The following is an 18,833-nucleotide window of genomic DNA, read 5'->3' on the forward strand; positions in this document are numbered from 1 at the left end:
ATTCCATAGTTGTATTTTATTTTGGAACGTCTCCACGCGATGGTTTCAAGGGAAGTGACGTCGGCTTCCAACGTCAGCTGATCGAAGCAATTGCGTATGTGCACTTATTGAATTTGTTTCGCGATGAAAATATCTGTGATTTAAACCTCGGCGCGGTACTGCCTTCCGGTCTGTTGACGTGATCGGACGCCTTGCAGCCGACACGTGACTCGATCGCGATTGTATTGTGCTTATTACATCACCAGGGCCTGAAAAAGCACCTGGGATGCTAAGCTAATGGGCTAGCTGTTGACAGTGGGCAGACTCGGTGCTAGCCTGGAATTAACGCCCCCTCCTCCCCAAGACCAAACATGAAGGTGCCTGACTAAAAAAAAAAGAAAACACGACGACTACTTTTCTTTGGGGAAAATAGCATAATAATCCACGGGATAAGGTTGGTGGAATCCCATGTCTGGAAGTCGAGGCAAGCTGACCGAAGAATTCTCTCGCAACCCGCCTGCGCTTCGTCGTCCAGCTGTACGATGTGGCTCAAGATGTTCTTTTTGCTCTTGTATTTCATCGTTTTGTTTATGCTGGCTCGGATATTCGAAGCGGTGGTCTGGTACGAGACCGGGGTGTTCGCCACCCAGATGGTAGACCCCGTTTCTCTCAGCTATAAGAAGCTGAAGACCATCCTGGAGTGTCGGGGCCTGGGGTATGCTGGGCTGGCTGAGAAGAAGGAGGTCAGCCAACTGGTGGAGAAATCAGGTAAGGCTTCAAATGAACACCGGTGATGGACCTGAGACCGTTTGGAGGATCTGCCAGTACTTTGGCTGTGTACTATTGAGAAGAAAAAAAATCCCATAGATGTGTGGCTAAAAAAAAATACTATTTCATGACTCACTTTGACAACTTTGTGGAAACATCTCAATTTTTCCACTCCCAAAAAAGCAAAATGCAAAAAAAAAACCTGCAAGCGATCGCAATGATATGGCGTTATTTTGAACATTGCTGCAGCACAGAGCAATCTGCCGCTTTCCATTGCGTAAGCAGTATTTGTTCTCCAGGAGAGCTGACGCACGGCGAGTTATACTCGGCCATCAAGAAGGAGAACGAGCAAACGGAGGCGGGCGATGCCGGCAGCACGCATTTCAGCGGAGAGATGCACTTCTATGAATTAGTGGAGGATACCAAAGATGGCATCTGGTTGGTTCAGGTAAATGAGTTCACCTTAATTTCCAATAAGAGGCATGGATTTACATTTTTGTGTGTGTGCAGGTGATAGCTCAGGACCGAGAAGCTCTGCTCAGTAAGTCCAACTGGGGAAAGATGGTGCAGAAAGTGTCCCAGTTTGGCATCCGAACTGGGACGTTCAACTGCTCTCATGACCACAGGTAGGAAGGAACAATTTACAATTAAGAGGAAATACAAAGATATCATTTGCTTTTCAATCCTCACTTTTTGGAGAGATGGAGGGCAAATAAATCCTGACAGGCTTTAAAAAAAGGGGTATTAAATAATGTGTTCTAAGCAATTTTGTTACCGAGCTCCCATTGAAAAAAAAAAAAAGATTATTTGTAGATAATGGCTTCATTTCAAAATCCAATCAGACTGCTTCTAAATGTATTTTTTTTCCCTTCAAATTGGACACAATGACCAGTTAAAATTCTTGATTTTTGCTGACAAATTTCTGATCCGCACAAAAATGAATGAACGCAAGTTTGACATGTATGTTGTACTGTATTAAAGACACACAAATACAAATACAATAATCCCTCGAATACCGCGTTTTTAACAATAATCGAGGGATTACTGTACATACAATCACAGCTACAAATATCATTCAATCGATGCCAAAGATGAGCTCGCCGCCGCTTCATGCACGTTGCTCTGTCCTCAAGGTCGTGCCTGAGACGCGGCTGGCAGCGTTCCACCCTCATCATGTCGGTCCCGCAGACGTCGGCCTCCAAGGGCAAAGTGGCGTTGAAAGAGTACGGCGGGCGTCGCGTGGAGCCCGAGCACGTCTTCCGTTGGATGACTTGGCACATGTCCCAGCGCATCAAGACGCTGTGGCGCTCGGAGAAATTGCTGGAAGAGTGGCGCCCCGACCCGGACCACCCGCTCAAGATGTTTCTCTTCGCCCCGCTACCTCAGCCGCCCGTCTTCTTCTCCTCGCTGTCCGTCAAGTTCACCGGCAGGATCGACTTTGTCTTCGTGGACGTCAGTCGCTGGGACAACCGTAGCAGCCTGTTGGACATCGGCGTGAGGCAGAGCCCCGCCTACATCCTGAAGATGCCGGAGGGCGTCTATCACTACGGCAACAGGTGACTATTCCAGCTGATTTACGTTGTCGACCGGCAAGATTTGTGCGTCTCTCTCGCAGCACGGGGGAGTTTTTGTCCGTGGCCGCCATGGACACCTTCTTGCGGTCGCTTCAGCCAGAGGTCAACGACCTCTTTGTCCTCAGTCTGGTCCTCATCAACCTGTTGGCATGGATGGATCTCTTCATTACACAGGTGGTTACGTTTCATGAGCGGCCGTAGCGAGTTCACTATTTTTGGGTCTGCTTGTGTGCCTAGGGGGCGACGGTGAAACGTTTCGTCGTGCTCATCCGAACACTCGGGACCTACAACTCCATCCTCTTGGTGTCCTGGCTTCCATTTCTGGTAGGGAAATGTTGTATATCATTCTCAAAATAATCTCTCAGCCTGCATTCGTAACCAACGAGCCATAAAGAGAACAAAAATACATACAACTGGAGAGTAAGTCGCATTTTTGGGAGGGCAATTTTTTATTTGATCACAAATCAACCTGTTGACAAAGATAATTATAGCCTAAAAACAACAACATAGTCTTTGACTTCCCTCAATTTAAACTAAATTGGAAAACCCTAATCTTTTTCATCCAAAAACGACCAATTTTATGATAGATTCCCATCCGACACCCCTCGTTATTTGTGAAGGTGGCTTCCAACACATCAACAAGGGCTGGCTCTAGAGGTGACTGTGTAGTTCCCTTCAAAAAGAGTGCTACATTAGCCAAAGCACCTTCTTCATATCTGGAACTCAATACCAATGAACATATACGTGAACTCCCGTCTCTGATTGGCCAATCATCTCAAAGCCTGACTGTTAGACGGACAAAATTGTGATATCTTCAACAACTACCAATACAAGGGACTAAAAATGCAAATTAAAACCAACGGCTACAATCTTCCTTAATTACATATATGTATGAATATAAATCTACTCATTAATATGTGCTGACCCTTATTCAATAAATCAAACTCAAACTCTTTCCACCAAGGCTCTCCTGCAACTGTCCTACCTGGAGGCAGTCCACGGTTACAGTCTGAAGATACTCCGCTACGCCGACACCACCACACTGGCTAGCGTGGTGAGAGCCGATTGGACCTTCTATTCTTCCCACCCGGCTCTCTTCCTGTCCACCTACTTGGCCCACGGCCTGCTGGTGGACTATTTTGAGAAGAAACGCCGCTGCGGAAACGGAAGCCAGGAGGACAGCAGCACCAACCTGGAGTGGTTGGCCAGTTTGTGGGACTGGTACACGTCCTATCTGCTCCACCCCATCGCCTCGCTTCAACAGGCGCCTTCCGACTGGGACGACGACCCCAGCGTCCTCGTCGAGCGCCTGGCCTTCCCCGATCTCTGGCTCCGCCCCCTGGTCAGCACGGACTACATTAAATCTTTACCGGCGTGGAAATTCCGAGGCGGGGCCGAGGAGACGGATAGCTCGGACGGCGGCGAATCCGGCGAGCGCTCCTCACAGAGCGACGGCGCGGCGTCGTACCTGGCGGACGGCGACGACCCCGGGTGGCCCCGTGGGATTCTGCGCTGTTCGGAATGCGTGGTTTGTTTGGAGAACTTTGGGAACCGAGAACTACTGATGGGTCTCCCCTGTGGCCACGCCTTCCACCGCCACTGCATCGTGCTGTGGTTGGACGCGGGGCGCCATTGTTGCCCCGTGTGTCGCTGGCCCAGCTACAAGAAGAAACTGCGGCGTGACTAAAGCGCCCCACGCCAACGGAAACCGGCCTTTCTCGTCCCCACGTCTTCTGTCGCCATTCTCTCGTCATCCTGCGTTGATGACGTTCGGGTGTAGAAATTTGGGGCAATCTATTCAATTGTGTAAATGTGGTAGCTTGAACGGGGCAATGTTGTTGTAAACTGACTTGCAAAGGGAGCACGTCTTGTCGAGGAGCAGAACTTTTGTAAAATATTCTTTCTTTCAATAAAGTGTTCTGGCGGACGTCTGGTGACTCAAACTCAATGAAAATTAATTCAATAATCGAAGCTCATTGGGGGTAGCCTCCAAACTTCACAGAGACATTTTCAGTGAATTTAGCAGTATTTACTGAGAGCTAATTTGATTTTGACTTGAGTGGTTAGCATGTCAGCTCCGGGGTCCTGGGTTCAAATCCAGGTCGATCCACCTGTGTGGAGTTTGCATATTCTTCCTGGGCCTGTGTGGGTTTTCTCCTGGTACTCTGGTTTCCTCCTACATTCCAAAAAAACATGCACGCTAAGCTGATTGGACACTAAATTGCCCCTAGGTATGAATGTGAACATGAATGTCTGCTCGTGCCCAGCGATTGGCTGGCCACTGATTCAGGTCGTCGCCCACCTCTTGCCCGAAGTCAGCTGGGATAGGCTCCAGCACCCCCTGCAACCCTAGTGAGGATAAAGCAGTTCAGACAATGAAAGAATAATTTCATTTTGCATCCGCAGCAGTGGTGGCTATTTTTCTAATATTACTTTTTTTTTAAATCTTAGAATAAAACATTCTCCTTGTAAAATTGCCTTTTTTTTCCATATTACGTATTACAACATATAACATATCGTGAAATAAATTTTCCTCATTCCAATATTAATTGTATTTCTACTAATTTGATCCTAATAGCATCATTCTTTTCTATCGTTTTAAGTCTTGCAATATCACCATTTTCCCGTCTGCTTGACCCTGTTACTCTGTTGTGGGGGGGGGGGGGGGGGGGGGGGGGGGGGAGATTGTGGGTGGGTGAGAGGGAGGAGAGAGAAAGCGAGAGAGAGAGAGAGAGAAAGCTGCAGCCAGTCAGACGCCAGGCAGGCATCCTCAGGTTCAATGTTTGCTTCCATGAACACTACGCACGCCGCTGTTCTCCCTGGGATTTAACGGCAAGGAGCATTTCACGGACCCGTTGCCCGGGAGCACGAGGGGGGCCACCACGGACCAAGAACGCTGGATGTGACGGGTCTCCTGAGCTACTCTCCCACCCACACTTAATCTAAAAACACTTTGTGACGTCTTGCCATTTGTAATATTAACAATGAATATGATTAACCATTAATATCATTAACATTTGCTCAACTCTCTCGAAGTATTTCTGCACTGCTTTTTCTATTCCCACCAGCAGCTGTGGCTTGACACAGCTCCTGTGTGTGTGAGTGTGTGTGGGTTATTCACAGTGCTGCTATGCAGACTGGCTGGAGCCACAGTCAGACAGTCACAGCTTCACTGTAGTTCAACAGTGTGTGTATGTGAGTGTGTGTTTGCACGCACGCGCTCGCTGGGACTGAAACAAAAAGAAAGCTGGCCGGCCGCACGCTCCCAGGAGAAAGCCGTCTCTCTTCGCTGGCGACTCGTGCGGAATCGCACACGTTCCGCAGCTTTGTGAACCAGTGCGGCGCGTTGGGGATGCCGCTATGCAGACAGAGCGGAGCCAGCCCAAACCTGCTGCTAAAGTTCAAGTAACGCACATGACAGCGCGCCGGCTGTCGGCTCCACGCCGCGTGCGGTCGCTCTCGCCAGGAACCGCGTTCAAAGCCGAGATGTTCGCCGGACTTTGACCAGACCGCCAGATTTGTTTCTTTAGGAGTACCTTGCAACCTGTTTGTTGTTGGATTTGGGACTTGAAAGAAATGAAGGACCCACATCCGATGACCAATAACTGGATTCCGTCGCCCGGGACGGAGCCGGCCATCGTCGCCACGCAGAGTCCGCACAAGAAGTTCAAGAGAAAGTCTCGCGAGCCCAAAAAACTTTACAGCGGGTTTGAACCCGACGGGACCAAGGGGTACGTGGCCGACACGCCGGAGGGCGATTTGCCCGAGGAGCCCGATTCGGAGCCCCGTGGACTCGGCGGCTCGGCTCCGATCCACAGGTTCGTACGGCGCGATCTATCGGGAGTGGCGGTGGCGCCGCCGCAAAGCGGCGCCCTGGACATGAGGATCGGCAGCGCCGTCGCTCCCCAAGGATCGCCGTTCGCCAATCGGGAAATCGTCCACTGGCCGGCGGCCATCTCTCAGCCGCTCTCCAACCGATTAAAGGCTGGCCCCCGCTCCATCTTCCCCGTCACGGCGCCCTCGGACCACCTTCGCGGCCTTTCACCCGAGCGCCAGGCCTTTCCGATGGACCCATCCATGTCGGGCCACGCCGCGGCTCGATCCATCTCTCAGACCTCCGAAATGCAAGACCACGTAGAGCGACACGGCCGTTCGCCAAAGGTAGAGCGAATCGATCTCGGGCAAATACCGGCCGTGACCAGATCGCTAACTCGTAGACCACCTGTCTGTTAGGAGTCCCCTCGAAAGCGAGTAGGCTCGAGCGCCGACGGAAGCGGACGCATTCCGGAGGTCAAAGCCATCCAACAGACGAGACGGCTCCTGGCGAACGCCCGCGAGAGGACTCGCGTCCACACCATCAGTGCTGCTTTTGAGGCCCTCAGAAAACAGGTGAGACTGAGAGAAACACGCCGACCTCCAATGTCAGGTCTTCAATTAAACTGAGGGTGTCCCAAGTGGGGCCATTACAGCGTCCCAAGCGCAAAAAACAATCAGAGTATTGAAAGGATTGAGACTAAGTTGGGTCTTGGTTTGGAGAAGTTAGCTACAAAACAGTTTAGCTCCACTTTTACTGATAGCATCATGTGGTCGAATGGAATTATCGCAATTACACATGTGAATCAAGTACAGAGGCGCAATTAGCTTAAGGCTACTCTGGCAATTTTACATAAAAAATGAACAAGGACATTGATTATTTACTCAATAACAGCCATCTGTTTTCCCAATGTTTTCAGGACCCACAGATTATCGTGTCTATGATTGTGTACGAACAGAATCTACCCAATAAAAGAACAGATAATAATAGTCACACCAGGACACAAAAGTCTACCCTATCGGATCTCTGATAGGCAGTCAAAATCATCTCATCTCATTTTCTGAAGCGCTTTATCCTCACTAGGGTTGTGGGGGGGGTGCTGGAGCCTATCCCAGTTGACTTTGGCCAGAGGCGGGGGACACCCTGAATTGGTGGGCAGCCAATCGCAGGGCACAAGGAGACAAACAACCATTTGCCTAGGGGCAATTTAGAGTGTCCAATTAACCTACCATGCATGTCTTTGGAATGTGGGAGCTAACTGGAGTACCGGAGAAAACCCACGCAGAGAGAACATGCAAACTCCACACAGGTGGACCCACCTGGATTTGAACCCAAGTCCCCACTGTGAGGCCGACGCGCTAACCGCTCAGTCAAAATCAAATATGGCTAAAGTCACCTGCACAGCTGCGCCGCATTATCCACTCCAATAGAGACCAACAAAAACACACTCATTAATGAATACACCATTGAAAGTTTGGACCTTAATTGATTATGTTAATTGCAGTTGCACAATTTACTATAAGTTCTGGACTTATTTTGTAGTTTGGCTGGGCCTGCAACTAATTCTCAAGTACAACTTTGTCCCGTCTGCTAACCAACGACATTTCCCACAATGCCTCAGTCCGCGAAAACATTGAAATAAGAAACACAGTACTCTCTTTCACAAATAAAAGCACACCCAGGTTTGCTCAGAAGCAAACCGAGACCACCTCTCTCCAGCCAGCCAGGTCTTGGACTGTTTGTATTCTGGTCGGATGCAACACTATTTCCCTCACATCAATTGAGTCCATTGATCATTGGCGTCGCTTAACAAGCGAGTTCAATTGACCTGATTGAATTGCAGGTGCCTTGCTATTCCTACGGGCAGAAGCTGTCCAAGTTGGCGATATTACGGATAGCCTGCAACTACATCCTCTCCCTGGCTCAGTTGGCCGAGGTTGACGCCACTCCGAGCCACGCCAGACAAAGCTTCTCTCAATGTGTGGAACAGTGCACTAGGACCCTCCAAGCCGAGGGGAGGAGCAAGAAGAGGAAGGTGAGGATTCGTTCACACAATTTTCTGGGGTCTTACATCCTGAAAAACAAGGTGAATTGTTTCCTTCTTTTCAGCATCCGCAGATAACATGAGTCATGCGCTATAGATCATAATGGCAAAACCATAAAGGAGAAACAAACGTTTGCAATTGAAATCTGGCAACTGGTCGCCATTTAAAGACAAAGTGCGACCATTCCGTCACTAGATGGCCACTACACTGACCGTGATCCAGATGGGATCTTGTTTCGGAATAAAAAAAATACCAATAAATTGGGAGAAGGACAGAAAGTTTGACTCAATGGCCCCAATGTTTGTTCCTTTTGGCTTCCTGTCCACGTTCCCGCATTCCAAAATTCCAAACAACATGCTGACACGCTCTTCCTTGATTACCACGTGTACTTCTTGGATCAGCAAGTTGTTAACGCCACTCGAGTTTTTTAAAATACGGCACTGATTGGAATTTGAACGAATTAAGAAGGCTTCGTTAGGTTTGACCAGAATCGGTTGCAATGATAATGATAACTTTTGGCATTTTGATGCATCACCATCACTTTCTCACATGGACTACAGTCTGGATGGTCTTATTATCCTTTCTTATAGTCAGTATTTATTCCTCAGAGTAGGAAACAAAAATGTCTATCATCGAAAATGATTGTTGTTACAGCCGAAATGCCTGTGAAGTAGATAACAGGACTGGTACGAAACGACTGAAAGGCGCTGACAAAATTTGAGCTAGGAGGGTGGTTTATCCTTCGCAAAATGCATTCCGCAGTTTCTCGCTTGATTGTCCTTGGCAAAGCATCAAGTTTCGACAGATTTGGATTCATTTCAAGCCCTTTCTTTTCTGTAGCTATCATTTATCCAAAATATAAAAGGTTATTTCACTTCATAGGGACTGGTTGTTGTTGTTTGTATTAGCGAACTAGCATTTTGCCAACAGCAGTTGTCAACATAGTAAGCTCCAGCACCCCTCGCGGTACAGAAAATCAATGAATTAACAATGTTTACTGCCAAAGTGAAGTTCTGTCATTAAAAATACGTGCTTTCTTGTACTTTAGCTTTTTTTAAATGCAAAAAAAGGCAAAACTGAAGAAAAAAAATATTGCAAAGGAGCGCAATGATTTAGCAACGACACCTGGTTGAATGCAGCTCAGGCCGTCATTCCTTTTCCTGAAATTTTTGGTTTAAATTCTCATTTTGGACGTTTTCCTAGTGAGAATCCATCATAGCTGCTTGATATAAAATACATTTTTGACCTGAATTATTCCTGGATCACCCTCAATTTGCTCATTAAATGGCTGCAACTGATGAAATAATACAACTGGAGCATCAAGCCTTTAGATGAAAATTCTCTCAAGGGCTTTCCCCTTGCTTGCAGGATGTCTCTGCCAGTGTGTGTATGTGTATATGTGTGTTTGTGTGTGTGCCTGTGCCTTCTCCAAGTCCCAGACACCAGATGTTTAGAGTGGAAGGGAAGTGGAGCTGGCGCCACGAAGGGCAGAGGGCAGTGAAAAGGCACGCGAACTGAAACCACACACACAAAGGCGTGCACATAGACACACACACACATGCACACATGCACACACACACACACACATACACACTTGGCACATTCCCCGGCAGCCTTTCCAACACATTCCCCCACTCTGCCTCTCCAAGCCATCTGCTCCAGCATACTTTGAAACAAGGAGAGGAAAAACACAGTCATCATCGGTTTGTCAGACAGCAGCAGCTGGTGGAAAGACAGCAAGAGACCGACCAGAGGGGGTGAGAGGAGGAAGAGGGGTGTGTGGGTGGGTGGCTGTGTATGTTTGTGTGTATGTGTGTGTGATAGGGAGTTGAGTGAATGTCTGGCAAGAATTAAATGTTTTTTTTTCTTTCCCCAGCAGAGACGCTAAGTCTGCATACACAGCTAGCAGCAAAAACACGTTTTTGTTACTTTTTTTGGTTTCATTCCATCATTGGCTAGAGAAAGGGTGTTAATGGCAACTCGATTTCATGTGGGCCGGACGGACCATTTTAGATATAATATTTAGATTTTTTTTATCGGGTTAAAAGGACTGGATCAAGAGCCCTAAATATTCTTTTTTTTATTTTATAGATCTAAAACGGTTTTTTGAGCTTTTTTTCAACTCGATTTCATGTGGGCCGGACCATTTTAGATATAATATTTAGATTTTTTTTAATAAATGGATTAAAAGAGCTGGATTAAAATCCCTGAATATTCAGTTTTTTATAGATCTAAAACAATGTTTATTTTAGCTCTTTTTATATATTTTTAGATTTTACAAAATGATTTTTGAACTAAAAACACAGAAAATGGATTAAAAAATTACAATTATTTATTTAAAAGGGGGAAAATCAGGAAATGTAATATAAATCTATACTCTTCATTTTAATTTGATCCTAAAACAGAAAGTCGGCACTCATGATTTACTTTCCCGGGCCACACAAAATGATGCGGCGGGCCAGATTTGGCCCCCGGGCCGCCACTTTGACACATGTGGTCTAAGTCATTAGTTTTCATTTCATAAGGAAATACAATATTTTTTGAATTATGTTCAATATTAAAGTGCAAAACAGAAAATATTTGTATTTATTTTTCAATTTTACAAAAGGCTTTTTGAAGTAAAAACACAAGGGAAACATTGATTTAAAAAAAAAAAGGAAATATAATATACATCTATAATCTTCGTTTGAATTTGATCCTAAAACAGAAACTGGTGATTTACTTTCTCGGGCCGCACAAAATGATGATTTAATCCATGTGGAAGGAATTGTGGGATTAAAAAAAATAATAAATATGTCATTTCTGTTGTGTCAACAGGTGGGACGGATGTCAGAAGATGTTTGAAGACGAGATAACATTATCTAAATGAAGACTAAACTTTTATCAGATTATAAACTGGCAGTTTTAATCATGTACTCGGGTAACATAAAGCTTTGAGCTGAATATTATAAGGCGTTGGTTATTTAAGTTTAAAAAAATGCTATAAATGTAAGAGATAAAATGCTTAATGAGTAATATTTTGTTGTCTTTACAATTTTATGATTGCCTGTATGTTGCAGTAACTGGTGATGTTGACAAATTCATGTTTTGTTTTGTTTTCGGTGGAAATTTGAACGAATTTGCATTACTTAAACTATCATTGTCAAAATGATGTATATAATATGTTTACATCAAAATATATCTTACACACTCATTGTTCATTTTCCATTCATGAAGGCAACGCGGAAATAAATGTGAATTTTGGAAAAGTAATCTATGCTCACAACAAAGTAGTATTTTCAAATAACAACTTTAAAGAAAAAAAAATTAAAACTTGTGAACCAAATGTTGCACTTCATTGTGTCTACATTGAGCCAGTTGCCATTTAACAGTGATGTATAGTTGTTAATTTGGCAGTAAACCTTCACAAAGACGGGAAAAACACTCCTACCTGTCTGCTATGAGTCAGCCAATCATATGACAGTCTGAAGCAGAAATAGGAGGCGAGGGGGGATGGGCACAACGTATACAATTCACCAAGGACTCAAATAAATACTTATATAAAGATATAAAGACACTCTGGGTAGAATTGCTAACAGAAAGGGTCACTTTCATTGTTTTCATTGTGATGAATGAAGAAAAAATAGCTGCAGTAAGCATTTTTTCCCCAAAAAAGTCAAAAAGGCAGGTGCTACAGCACCACTTGGCGTGTGCGTGCACGTACCAGAAACTTGAAGACGTAAGTCACATGTACCGTCGCATTACACTAACCAAAAACCTTTTATAAATGATCAGACTCCCCCCATATACCATGTTATTACTCCTTATTCGCCATACAGAGAGATCAAAATAAGGACATATATGTTAAGGCTAGCTGTTTAGCCGTCATCTGAGGCAATGTCATAACTGTGACGTAAATGTGTGTGTGTCAATGTACCCCACAAACATCCAGTATGCAGAATTTGGCTCGACAGGTGGGGCAGGGGACTCGACTGGACAACCAGGTCTCGGGTCTTTGCTGGTCTTGTCGGCTGGCAAACCATCGACCAAGACAGGACAAACACCACATGGGTCGACAGAAACACTGCTCGCACTCGGGCTCAACGTCAGCTCCTGTATAACACATTGTTATATAAACTTTAGAATGGATGCCGATTTCCACTATGCAGAGGCATAACGGCGCAAAATTGATTTGAACGCATTTCAATGGTTATACATGCGATTTTTAAGTATTTTTTGGCAGGATTCAATCATTTCATTAGCGTGTGTAAAAAATGTGAGATAAGGACGTTAAGGTATTTAGCGATGTTTCATGAGGGGACACCTTGGCCCCAGTTTATGTATGCCATAACGAAGGGGTGTCAGACTCGGGTTGGTTCGCGGGCCGCTTTAACGGCAACTTGATTTCACGTGGGCCGGCCCATTTTAGATATAATATTTAGATTTTTAAAAAATTGATTAAAAGAACTGGATTAAAAGCCCTGAATATTCAGTTTTTTATAGATCTAAAACAATGTTTATTTTAGCTTTTTTTATATATATTTTTAGATTTTACAAAATGATTTTTGAACTAAAAACACAGAAAAAAATGATTTAAAAAATACAATTATTGATTTAAAAGGGAGGAAATCAGGAAATTTAATATACATCTATACTCTTCATTTTAATTTGGTCCTAAAACAGAAAGTCGGCACTCATGATTTACTTTGCCGGGCCACACCAAATGATGCGGCGGGCCAGATTTGGCCCCCGGGCCACCACTTTGACACATGTGCCATAACAGATGCACTTACCATCGACATGACAGAGTCTCACAAGCTTGGTGTTTGCTGGCATTTGCATACAGCCAATACACGGCTCCACCTCCTGTAAATGCAAAGCGATTGAGAGAAATACCTTGTTTACATTTCCTAAACATACCACAAACTCAGATTCTACCTGTCCACTGGGCAGCGAGTAGGATTGGTTGAGGTTCACGTGAGCTTGGAAGGTTTCCAGGAAAAGTTCGCTAATGGTTTGGTGTATCACCACATTAGCAGAGTTTCGGATGGGAACGTGGAGCTTTTCCCTCAGCTCGGCGTACTCTGTCGAGTTCAGGCTAAGGGTGGGGGGAAAAAAAGGTTGCAGGTGGTGTCTTTCCATTGTACGGATGGATGACTGGTACCTGATGTCAAATGATCTAATGGCGGGGTTGATGCTGTGCACTCTGAGGGTGAGCAGCTGTATGGGAGAAGCCGAGTCGGGATTTAGCTGGTGCTGCCTGGACTCGGTCACCGTCACGTGCGAGTCCCTCTGCGCAGCCATGTGGACGTAGTAAGTGGTTACCTGGTCAACGCAAAAGTAAAAATTGTTTCACCTCCCGGGCGGAAGTAACGCAGTCTATTTTCTTAAGGGATTCCCGGATAAACAGACCTTTAACACCCAGCCGTCCGTGACAATGACTCTGGCTCCAGGTGCCCCTGTTGCAAACTTGTCGATGCGTCTGAATTCTGTGTTGATGCTGCTGGCCACTGAGTGCCAGTTGGAATGGGGAGGCTGGACATGAGCCTGTAGAGCTCTGCTGATAGGATGGTTGCGCCAATGTTGGCGGGACCAGTAGATGATAAGTATACAGCTGGTCAACAGGAGGCACAGTGAGAGGATGACAAAAACCCTCCAAGAGTCACTCATCTGGTGGGAAACAGTAAGAGAATACCGCAGATATAGGCAGTTCTTCACAAACATTTTGTACAAATTAAAAAGTGTACGCTGCCAGTTTTCGGTCAATTCGTAATGAACACAAACACCACGTTTGACTCAAAATATTCAGAAGAGAGCCTGACCTGGCGAACGTATTTCAGATGTTTCTCTGGAGCAGCGATACACATCCCCAAGTAGTAACCTGCACAGAATAGGCTACTTTTAAAAGGAAAACAAACACTGCAAAATCATATTTTTTTGCATTTGATCCCCATCTGCTCAGTGTCAGTCAGCCACAATATACACCATAACCTCAGAGTTGAGTGGATAAATACACAATATATATTTGAGGCCATATAACTCAGTCTTAGTTTGCTGAAGAAACCAAAGCAGGTCTTTTAGAAAAGCAGGATCAAATTACAGATTTAACTCAATCCGGTCCATATCTGCTAAAGTAATTTATAAAGATAAAAAGCAATGTTGATGTTTTTGACAATTGTTCTTGGGGAAACATCAGATATTGATGTGTAACCTATAGTGCTTAGGCTAAGCACTTAAATATCGCTTAGAACGATTTATCATTACACCCCTAATATGCATGTGTGACGTGTTAATGTTGATATGGTGCCACCCAGTGTATTTACCCTTCCTTGACTTTTCAAACTTCCTTGAACTGTCATTGAAATTGCAATAAATTTCTGCAAAACTTTTTGGGCTATGAAATAACCACTTTTAACACCATTTAATTGTCTTTCCGGATTTACTACTCTTGTCCTGCACCACCGATCTGATAGAATTCATGACGTTTAATGGGATTTTTTTCTAAAACTACTGTCATCGGTTTCTTTCTCAAACCACTGCTTGTTCCAAAAGCAAACTTTAAAAAATATCCGGCATAAAAAAAGCACAAATGTGCTATGTGTACCGAGTGGCAGTGCGCAGTGGACCAGTAGGGTAGTGCTACTCCTCTTGATGTGGTGCTGTATGAAATCCATATCTTCACTGCCCAACCATGAGGAAAACAGGTTTTGGATAGTCAACCCGGCCGAACGAAACTCATTAGGCGTAAATACGAAACAGACAGAGAAAACTGTGTAGGCTAAAGTGAACGTTAACTCGGGACTTTCCATATTAGGGTCAATTTCGAGATAACACGGTGGACGGATTTCAGATCCTGCTGCTTTTAATTCCTGGTGATATTCTTCTTCGTTGCCTGAAAAAAGTAGGAGCAAGGTAGACATCGAGAGTCTACTGCCCCTGAAAAGCTCGAAAATGTTTGCCGAGCGCCTCATTCCTGCCATCTACTGAATTTAATGTCTCATTTCATTGTCTGAGCTGCTTTATCTTCTCTAGGGTCGCGGGGGGTGCTGGAGCTTATCACAGCTGACTTCAGGCCAGAGGCAGGGGACACCCTGACTACGCAGGTGGACCGACCTGGATTTGAACCCAGATCCCCCACTGTGAGGCCGACATGCTAACTGAATTCAATGTGAATATGAATTTTAGCTGTTAAATTTATTAGGAGAACTGATGAGTTATAAGCAAACTGCAGATAAATAAAATTGGAAATTTGGTTTTTGCTACTTTTCTGAAAGGTTGCACATTATTACAAACAGTACAACAAAATACAGGTTGAAACCCAAACTTATTTATTAGATAACTACAGTTATCTGTTGGCATTGAAAAGAAAAGTACAAGTGATTTACCTGGTATGTGAATAATTTAGCGTTCTAAAAGACAATAGTTTTTTTGTACACTTTTTTACTTTTCCCATATTATGCTTCTCGTATAGTAGTTGGTGTTACATACTGTATAAAATGTTCTTTTACAGACAGACCATTATTGAATCAAATTATCCTAATTACAAAAACACAGTTATTCAACATTCCCATTGTGTGTAAATGTGTGAAATGTGCCCACATCTTTGGCTCAACAGATCAAGTCAAAGGTCAACAATAACAATATGGTGACATGACTCCCATAGAAAATAACACAAAGGAGGCACTTTGGGTACTTCAGGTCAGGAAAAACGATGCAGTTCAAGGCTTAACTCATCAGGAAGCTGGAAAGGATTTAAAAAAAATCCATTTTTAGCACACTGTACTGAATCAAATCCATTTGCATAATTCTCACAGAAGGTAGAATTATCCAAAAGTTACCTGTATGGGTATCCATGATACTTTGCCCTGAAAATGGACAACAGCCAACTGAAGAACAGCATTACCAGAGCGATACCTGCGACACTCATAACTGAAACAAGCATACATCATATCTTTGAGCATTTTACAACAGCACAGTGAAAAGCAATAGATCTGTATCCCTAAGTAGTAATGAGAAATGTACCCTTACTTTTCCTTTTGCCAATGTCTGTGTCAGAATTGGCAGCCTCGCACAAAAGCACAATTCCTAAAGTAACCGCAGCATCTGAGGGATGGAGGTCAAGGTTTCGTCTGTACATCAACATGTGGACAAAAGCACTGCACATTTGACAATAGACTGACTTCATTTTGTGATCCGGTACGGGGTTCCGAAACATAGAATGTGCATAGTAGGTGAAGGATACTGAAGAGTAGGACAATGTGTGTCTCAGCCACAAACTGTGCCTGACTGCTGCCATGGATGTAGCTCTAAGAAAAGAATGGAGTAATACTGAAATGGTTAAGACTGAAAATAATTCTAAATCATTACAAGTCTGTGTGCCTCTTACGATTTGGCCCGAGTTGGGATTTTTGTGTGCATATGGGGGTCCTCTGATGTGGTTCCACATCTGTCCAGATGTCATGATCAGGACAAAGCACTGAAATAAAAGGGATTAGAATTGTGTCTGTTCTTTGTAAGACATTACATCTTTTTTTACTTACTAATTTTACCACAGATTACAGCTACAAAGCGCTCCTATTCATGAGTCTTTTTGCATGTCAGCCAGGGCATTGTGTGTTTTATGCATATACATAGTGTATATTGTCACGATGACTAGACAAACGTCATGTTCATTTTAGAGGAACTCCAGTCATAGTTACCAGTGCAGAGAAGGCCCAAACATTGTTGTTAAAGAGAAACTCCAAATTGTTCCTTCGTAGATATGCCAGTCCGCCAATAACAGCGAGAAGAAAGCCAAGAAGGAGAGGCCCGGCATAGTTAGGAGGACGAATGACTCGTATCTAAAAATAAACATTGAACACCGAAACAGTTGAAATAATAATAGTTAACCCCAAGTGACAAAAATATGACAACAGCAAATCCAGAAGGAAGAAATCTATTTTTGTCTTAAATTCCTGCTGCATTCATTTCTCATAAAATGAAAGTTGACCCAATCACAGAAATATATACGTATTTACATGGAGGGGCAAAAAAGTTAACATTAGCTTTGATATTTACTTGTGAGTTGGTTCACATTATACTGGTATGAAAATCATTGTAAGATCCATGCATCTTTGTTCTTACGGGAATCAAACATTTATGGAGCTTACAGCCTATTATTGTCCATTTTAAGTCGTTTCACGTACCTGTACATTAGTCCGGTCTGCCACCCACCTGGCCAGCTGCTCGGCTGCAAAGCCTTTGACTTGGAGCTCATAGTTATCAGCCTGACGGGGCTTCCCTTTGGCAGGGAAGTTGATAAAAGTTGGCGCAGAGTTCATATTAAGCTGCATAAGAAGCACAAATCTAAATGAATGGTCTCATCAAAACTGGTTTTACAGTCTAGTTTCCCCACCAACTCATTCAGAACCAATTCAGTCCAAAAATGATCACCCTCAACCCACCATTTGAAAGACATCCGATCCTTCGTCGAAATCTACAGACGCAAAGAAGACCTTGTTTGTGAAGGCAGAGGAATAACGCCAGGAGTTGGCCAGCATTTGAAACTCTTCATCTGCTTGTCTGAAATGAAACATGCATTTGAACATCATCCATCTTTTTATCCTCATAAGGGTCCATCACTCATCGTTGCATTTCAAAGCCAACAATTTTTATTCCCTTCCGTAATATCCTTGGTGGAAAATGGACTCATGTGAAATTGTATTAATGACGGTACCCCTGAAAGGAGGGGGAAAAGTCACCAAATGTTGTGTACTCCATACCTACAGACTCCACACTGTCTCTGCGGCTGCAAAGCCGTAAACATGATGACAACCGAGTAGTTTCTGGGAGGCGCCTTCACGAAGCGGCGAAATTTGTCGCCATTCATTCGGATGACGGAACGTTTGGAGGTCCACTCCATCATTTGGTTCACTTTCTCAGACAACAGAGTCTATAAGAAACACAGGCAAAACTTGACATTTAACGAACAGTTGTCAACAAAATAAAAACTGGTTAGTTTTTCATTCCCAGTAAAATAGCATAGCACGTCCAATACGAGAGTCAAAGAGGCCTGGTAGCGATTAGGAACGCAAAAATCTTGAGCATTCACAGTTGTCTAGTATATAATGAAAAGCAACGATTGAGTACGAATACTTAAACGGTATTATTTTCAAGGTGCCATCATCTTTTAATTTTTAGGAAAAGGATCAGAGACATTTATATTATGTTCGGTGTTTTCTGCATTGACGTATAAATCCACTGTATTACAACAGGATGAATGCATGGGATAAGATTGTTTTTAAGGGACACAACTGATTGTCGCACATTAAGAAACGAGTCATAATGTTAGCTTAACATCTCAATACAGGAAGATGGCCAAAGGAGTTAGAAATCGCACGAAAGTGTCCGATTCATTTCTATAGATTTCACACTCATCAATGACAGACAATTACCTCTTTTTTCTTCTGTGCTTCACTTGAACCATTGTAGAATATAAAAAGGACGACTAACGATATGAGAAGTTTCATAGACATTTTGCAGCACTATAACCGGTAGGCCAACAGCCTCCTGTCAACTTCCCATTGGTTGTTCCACTTCTTCTTCGTTTTCCACTTCTTCTTTGCAGTACCGGAACTCTCGACGCTGGTATGGCGTATTGCTGCCACCCTCTGGCGATGTTCGTTTTTTCCTCCC

The 18,833-nt window shown here is 44.1% G+C and overlaps 4 protein-coding genes across 7 annotated transcripts; 2 read left to right on the forward strand and 2 right to left on the reverse strand.

Moving 5' to 3' along the window:
• Positions 1–36: 36 nt before the first annotated feature.
• rnf103 (ring finger protein 103) lies at positions 37–4,248 on the forward strand. Of its 3 annotated transcripts, none has more exons than XM_077609472.1 (8): positions 37–94; positions 246–747; positions 1,047–1,195; positions 1,258–1,373; positions 1,881–2,303; positions 2,363–2,495; positions 2,559–2,645; positions 3,286–4,248. In XM_077609472.1, exons 2-8 carry the CDS (start codon positions 522–524, stop codon positions 4,006–4,008), a joined length of 1,857 nt encoding a protein of 618 aa, XP_077465598.1. In that variant the 5' UTR covers positions 37–94; positions 246–521; the 3' UTR covers positions 4,009–4,248. The 3 variants fall into 3 exon arrangements, with proteins under 3 accessions (XP_077465598.1, XP_077465599.1, XP_077465597.1); XM_077609473.1 differs by having other exon boundaries at positions 46–433; positions 592–747; XM_077609471.1 differs by having other exon boundaries at positions 46–747.
• Positions 4,249–5,055: 807 nt separating this feature from the next.
• Positions 5,056–11,432, forward strand: atoh8 (atonal bHLH transcription factor 8). 2 transcript variants are annotated; one of them, XM_077609833.1, is made up of 5 exons: positions 5,056–6,052; positions 6,140–6,482; positions 6,555–6,710; positions 7,979–8,170; positions 10,998–11,432. In XM_077609833.1, exons 1-5 carry the CDS (start codon positions 5,898–5,900, stop codon positions 11,022–11,024), a joined length of 873 nt encoding a protein of 290 aa, XP_077465959.1. In that variant the 5' UTR covers positions 5,056–5,897; the 3' UTR covers positions 11,025–11,432. The 2 variants fall into 2 exon arrangements, with proteins under 2 accessions (XP_077465959.1, XP_077465958.1); XM_077609832.1 differs by having other exon boundaries at positions 5,056–6,482.
• On the reverse strand, positions 10,738–15,054 carry tmem129 (transmembrane protein 129, E3 ubiquitin protein ligase). Its single transcript, XM_077609831.1, has 7 exons — positions 14,764–15,054; positions 13,982–14,040; positions 13,572–13,829; positions 13,324–13,484; positions 13,098–13,257; positions 12,953–13,025; positions 10,738–12,272 (listed from the first exon to the last, which is right to left on the reverse strand). The coding sequence occupies exons 1-7, from the start codon at positions 14,966–14,968 to the stop codon at positions 12,088–12,090; spliced, it is 1,101 nt and encodes a 366-aa protein (XP_077465957.1). The 5' UTR covers positions 14,969–15,054; the 3' UTR covers positions 10,738–12,087.
• A 410-nt stretch (positions 15,055–15,464) lies between these two features.
• magt1 (magnesium transporter 1) lies at positions 15,465–18,756 on the reverse strand. Its single transcript, XM_077609330.1, has 10 exons — positions 18,593–18,756; positions 17,921–18,090; positions 17,603–17,720; positions 17,345–17,485; positions 16,859–16,999; positions 16,546–16,635; positions 16,402–16,465; positions 16,188–16,262; positions 15,998–16,088; positions 15,465–15,900 (listed from the first exon to the last, which is right to left on the reverse strand). Exons 1-10 carry the CDS (start codon positions 18,671–18,673, stop codon positions 15,885–15,887), a joined length of 987 nt encoding a protein of 328 aa, XP_077465456.1. The 5' UTR covers positions 18,674–18,756; the 3' UTR covers positions 15,465–15,884.
• Between the last annotated feature and the right edge of the window lie 77 nt (positions 18,757–18,833).

The sequence above is a fragment of the Stigmatopora argus genome, chromosome 9, assembly GCF_051989625.1.
Source record: "Stigmatopora argus isolate UIUO_Sarg chromosome 9, RoL_Sarg_1.0, whole genome shotgun sequence".
NCBI lineage: Eukaryota > Metazoa > Chordata > Actinopteri > Syngnathiformes > Syngnathidae > Stigmatopora > Stigmatopora argus.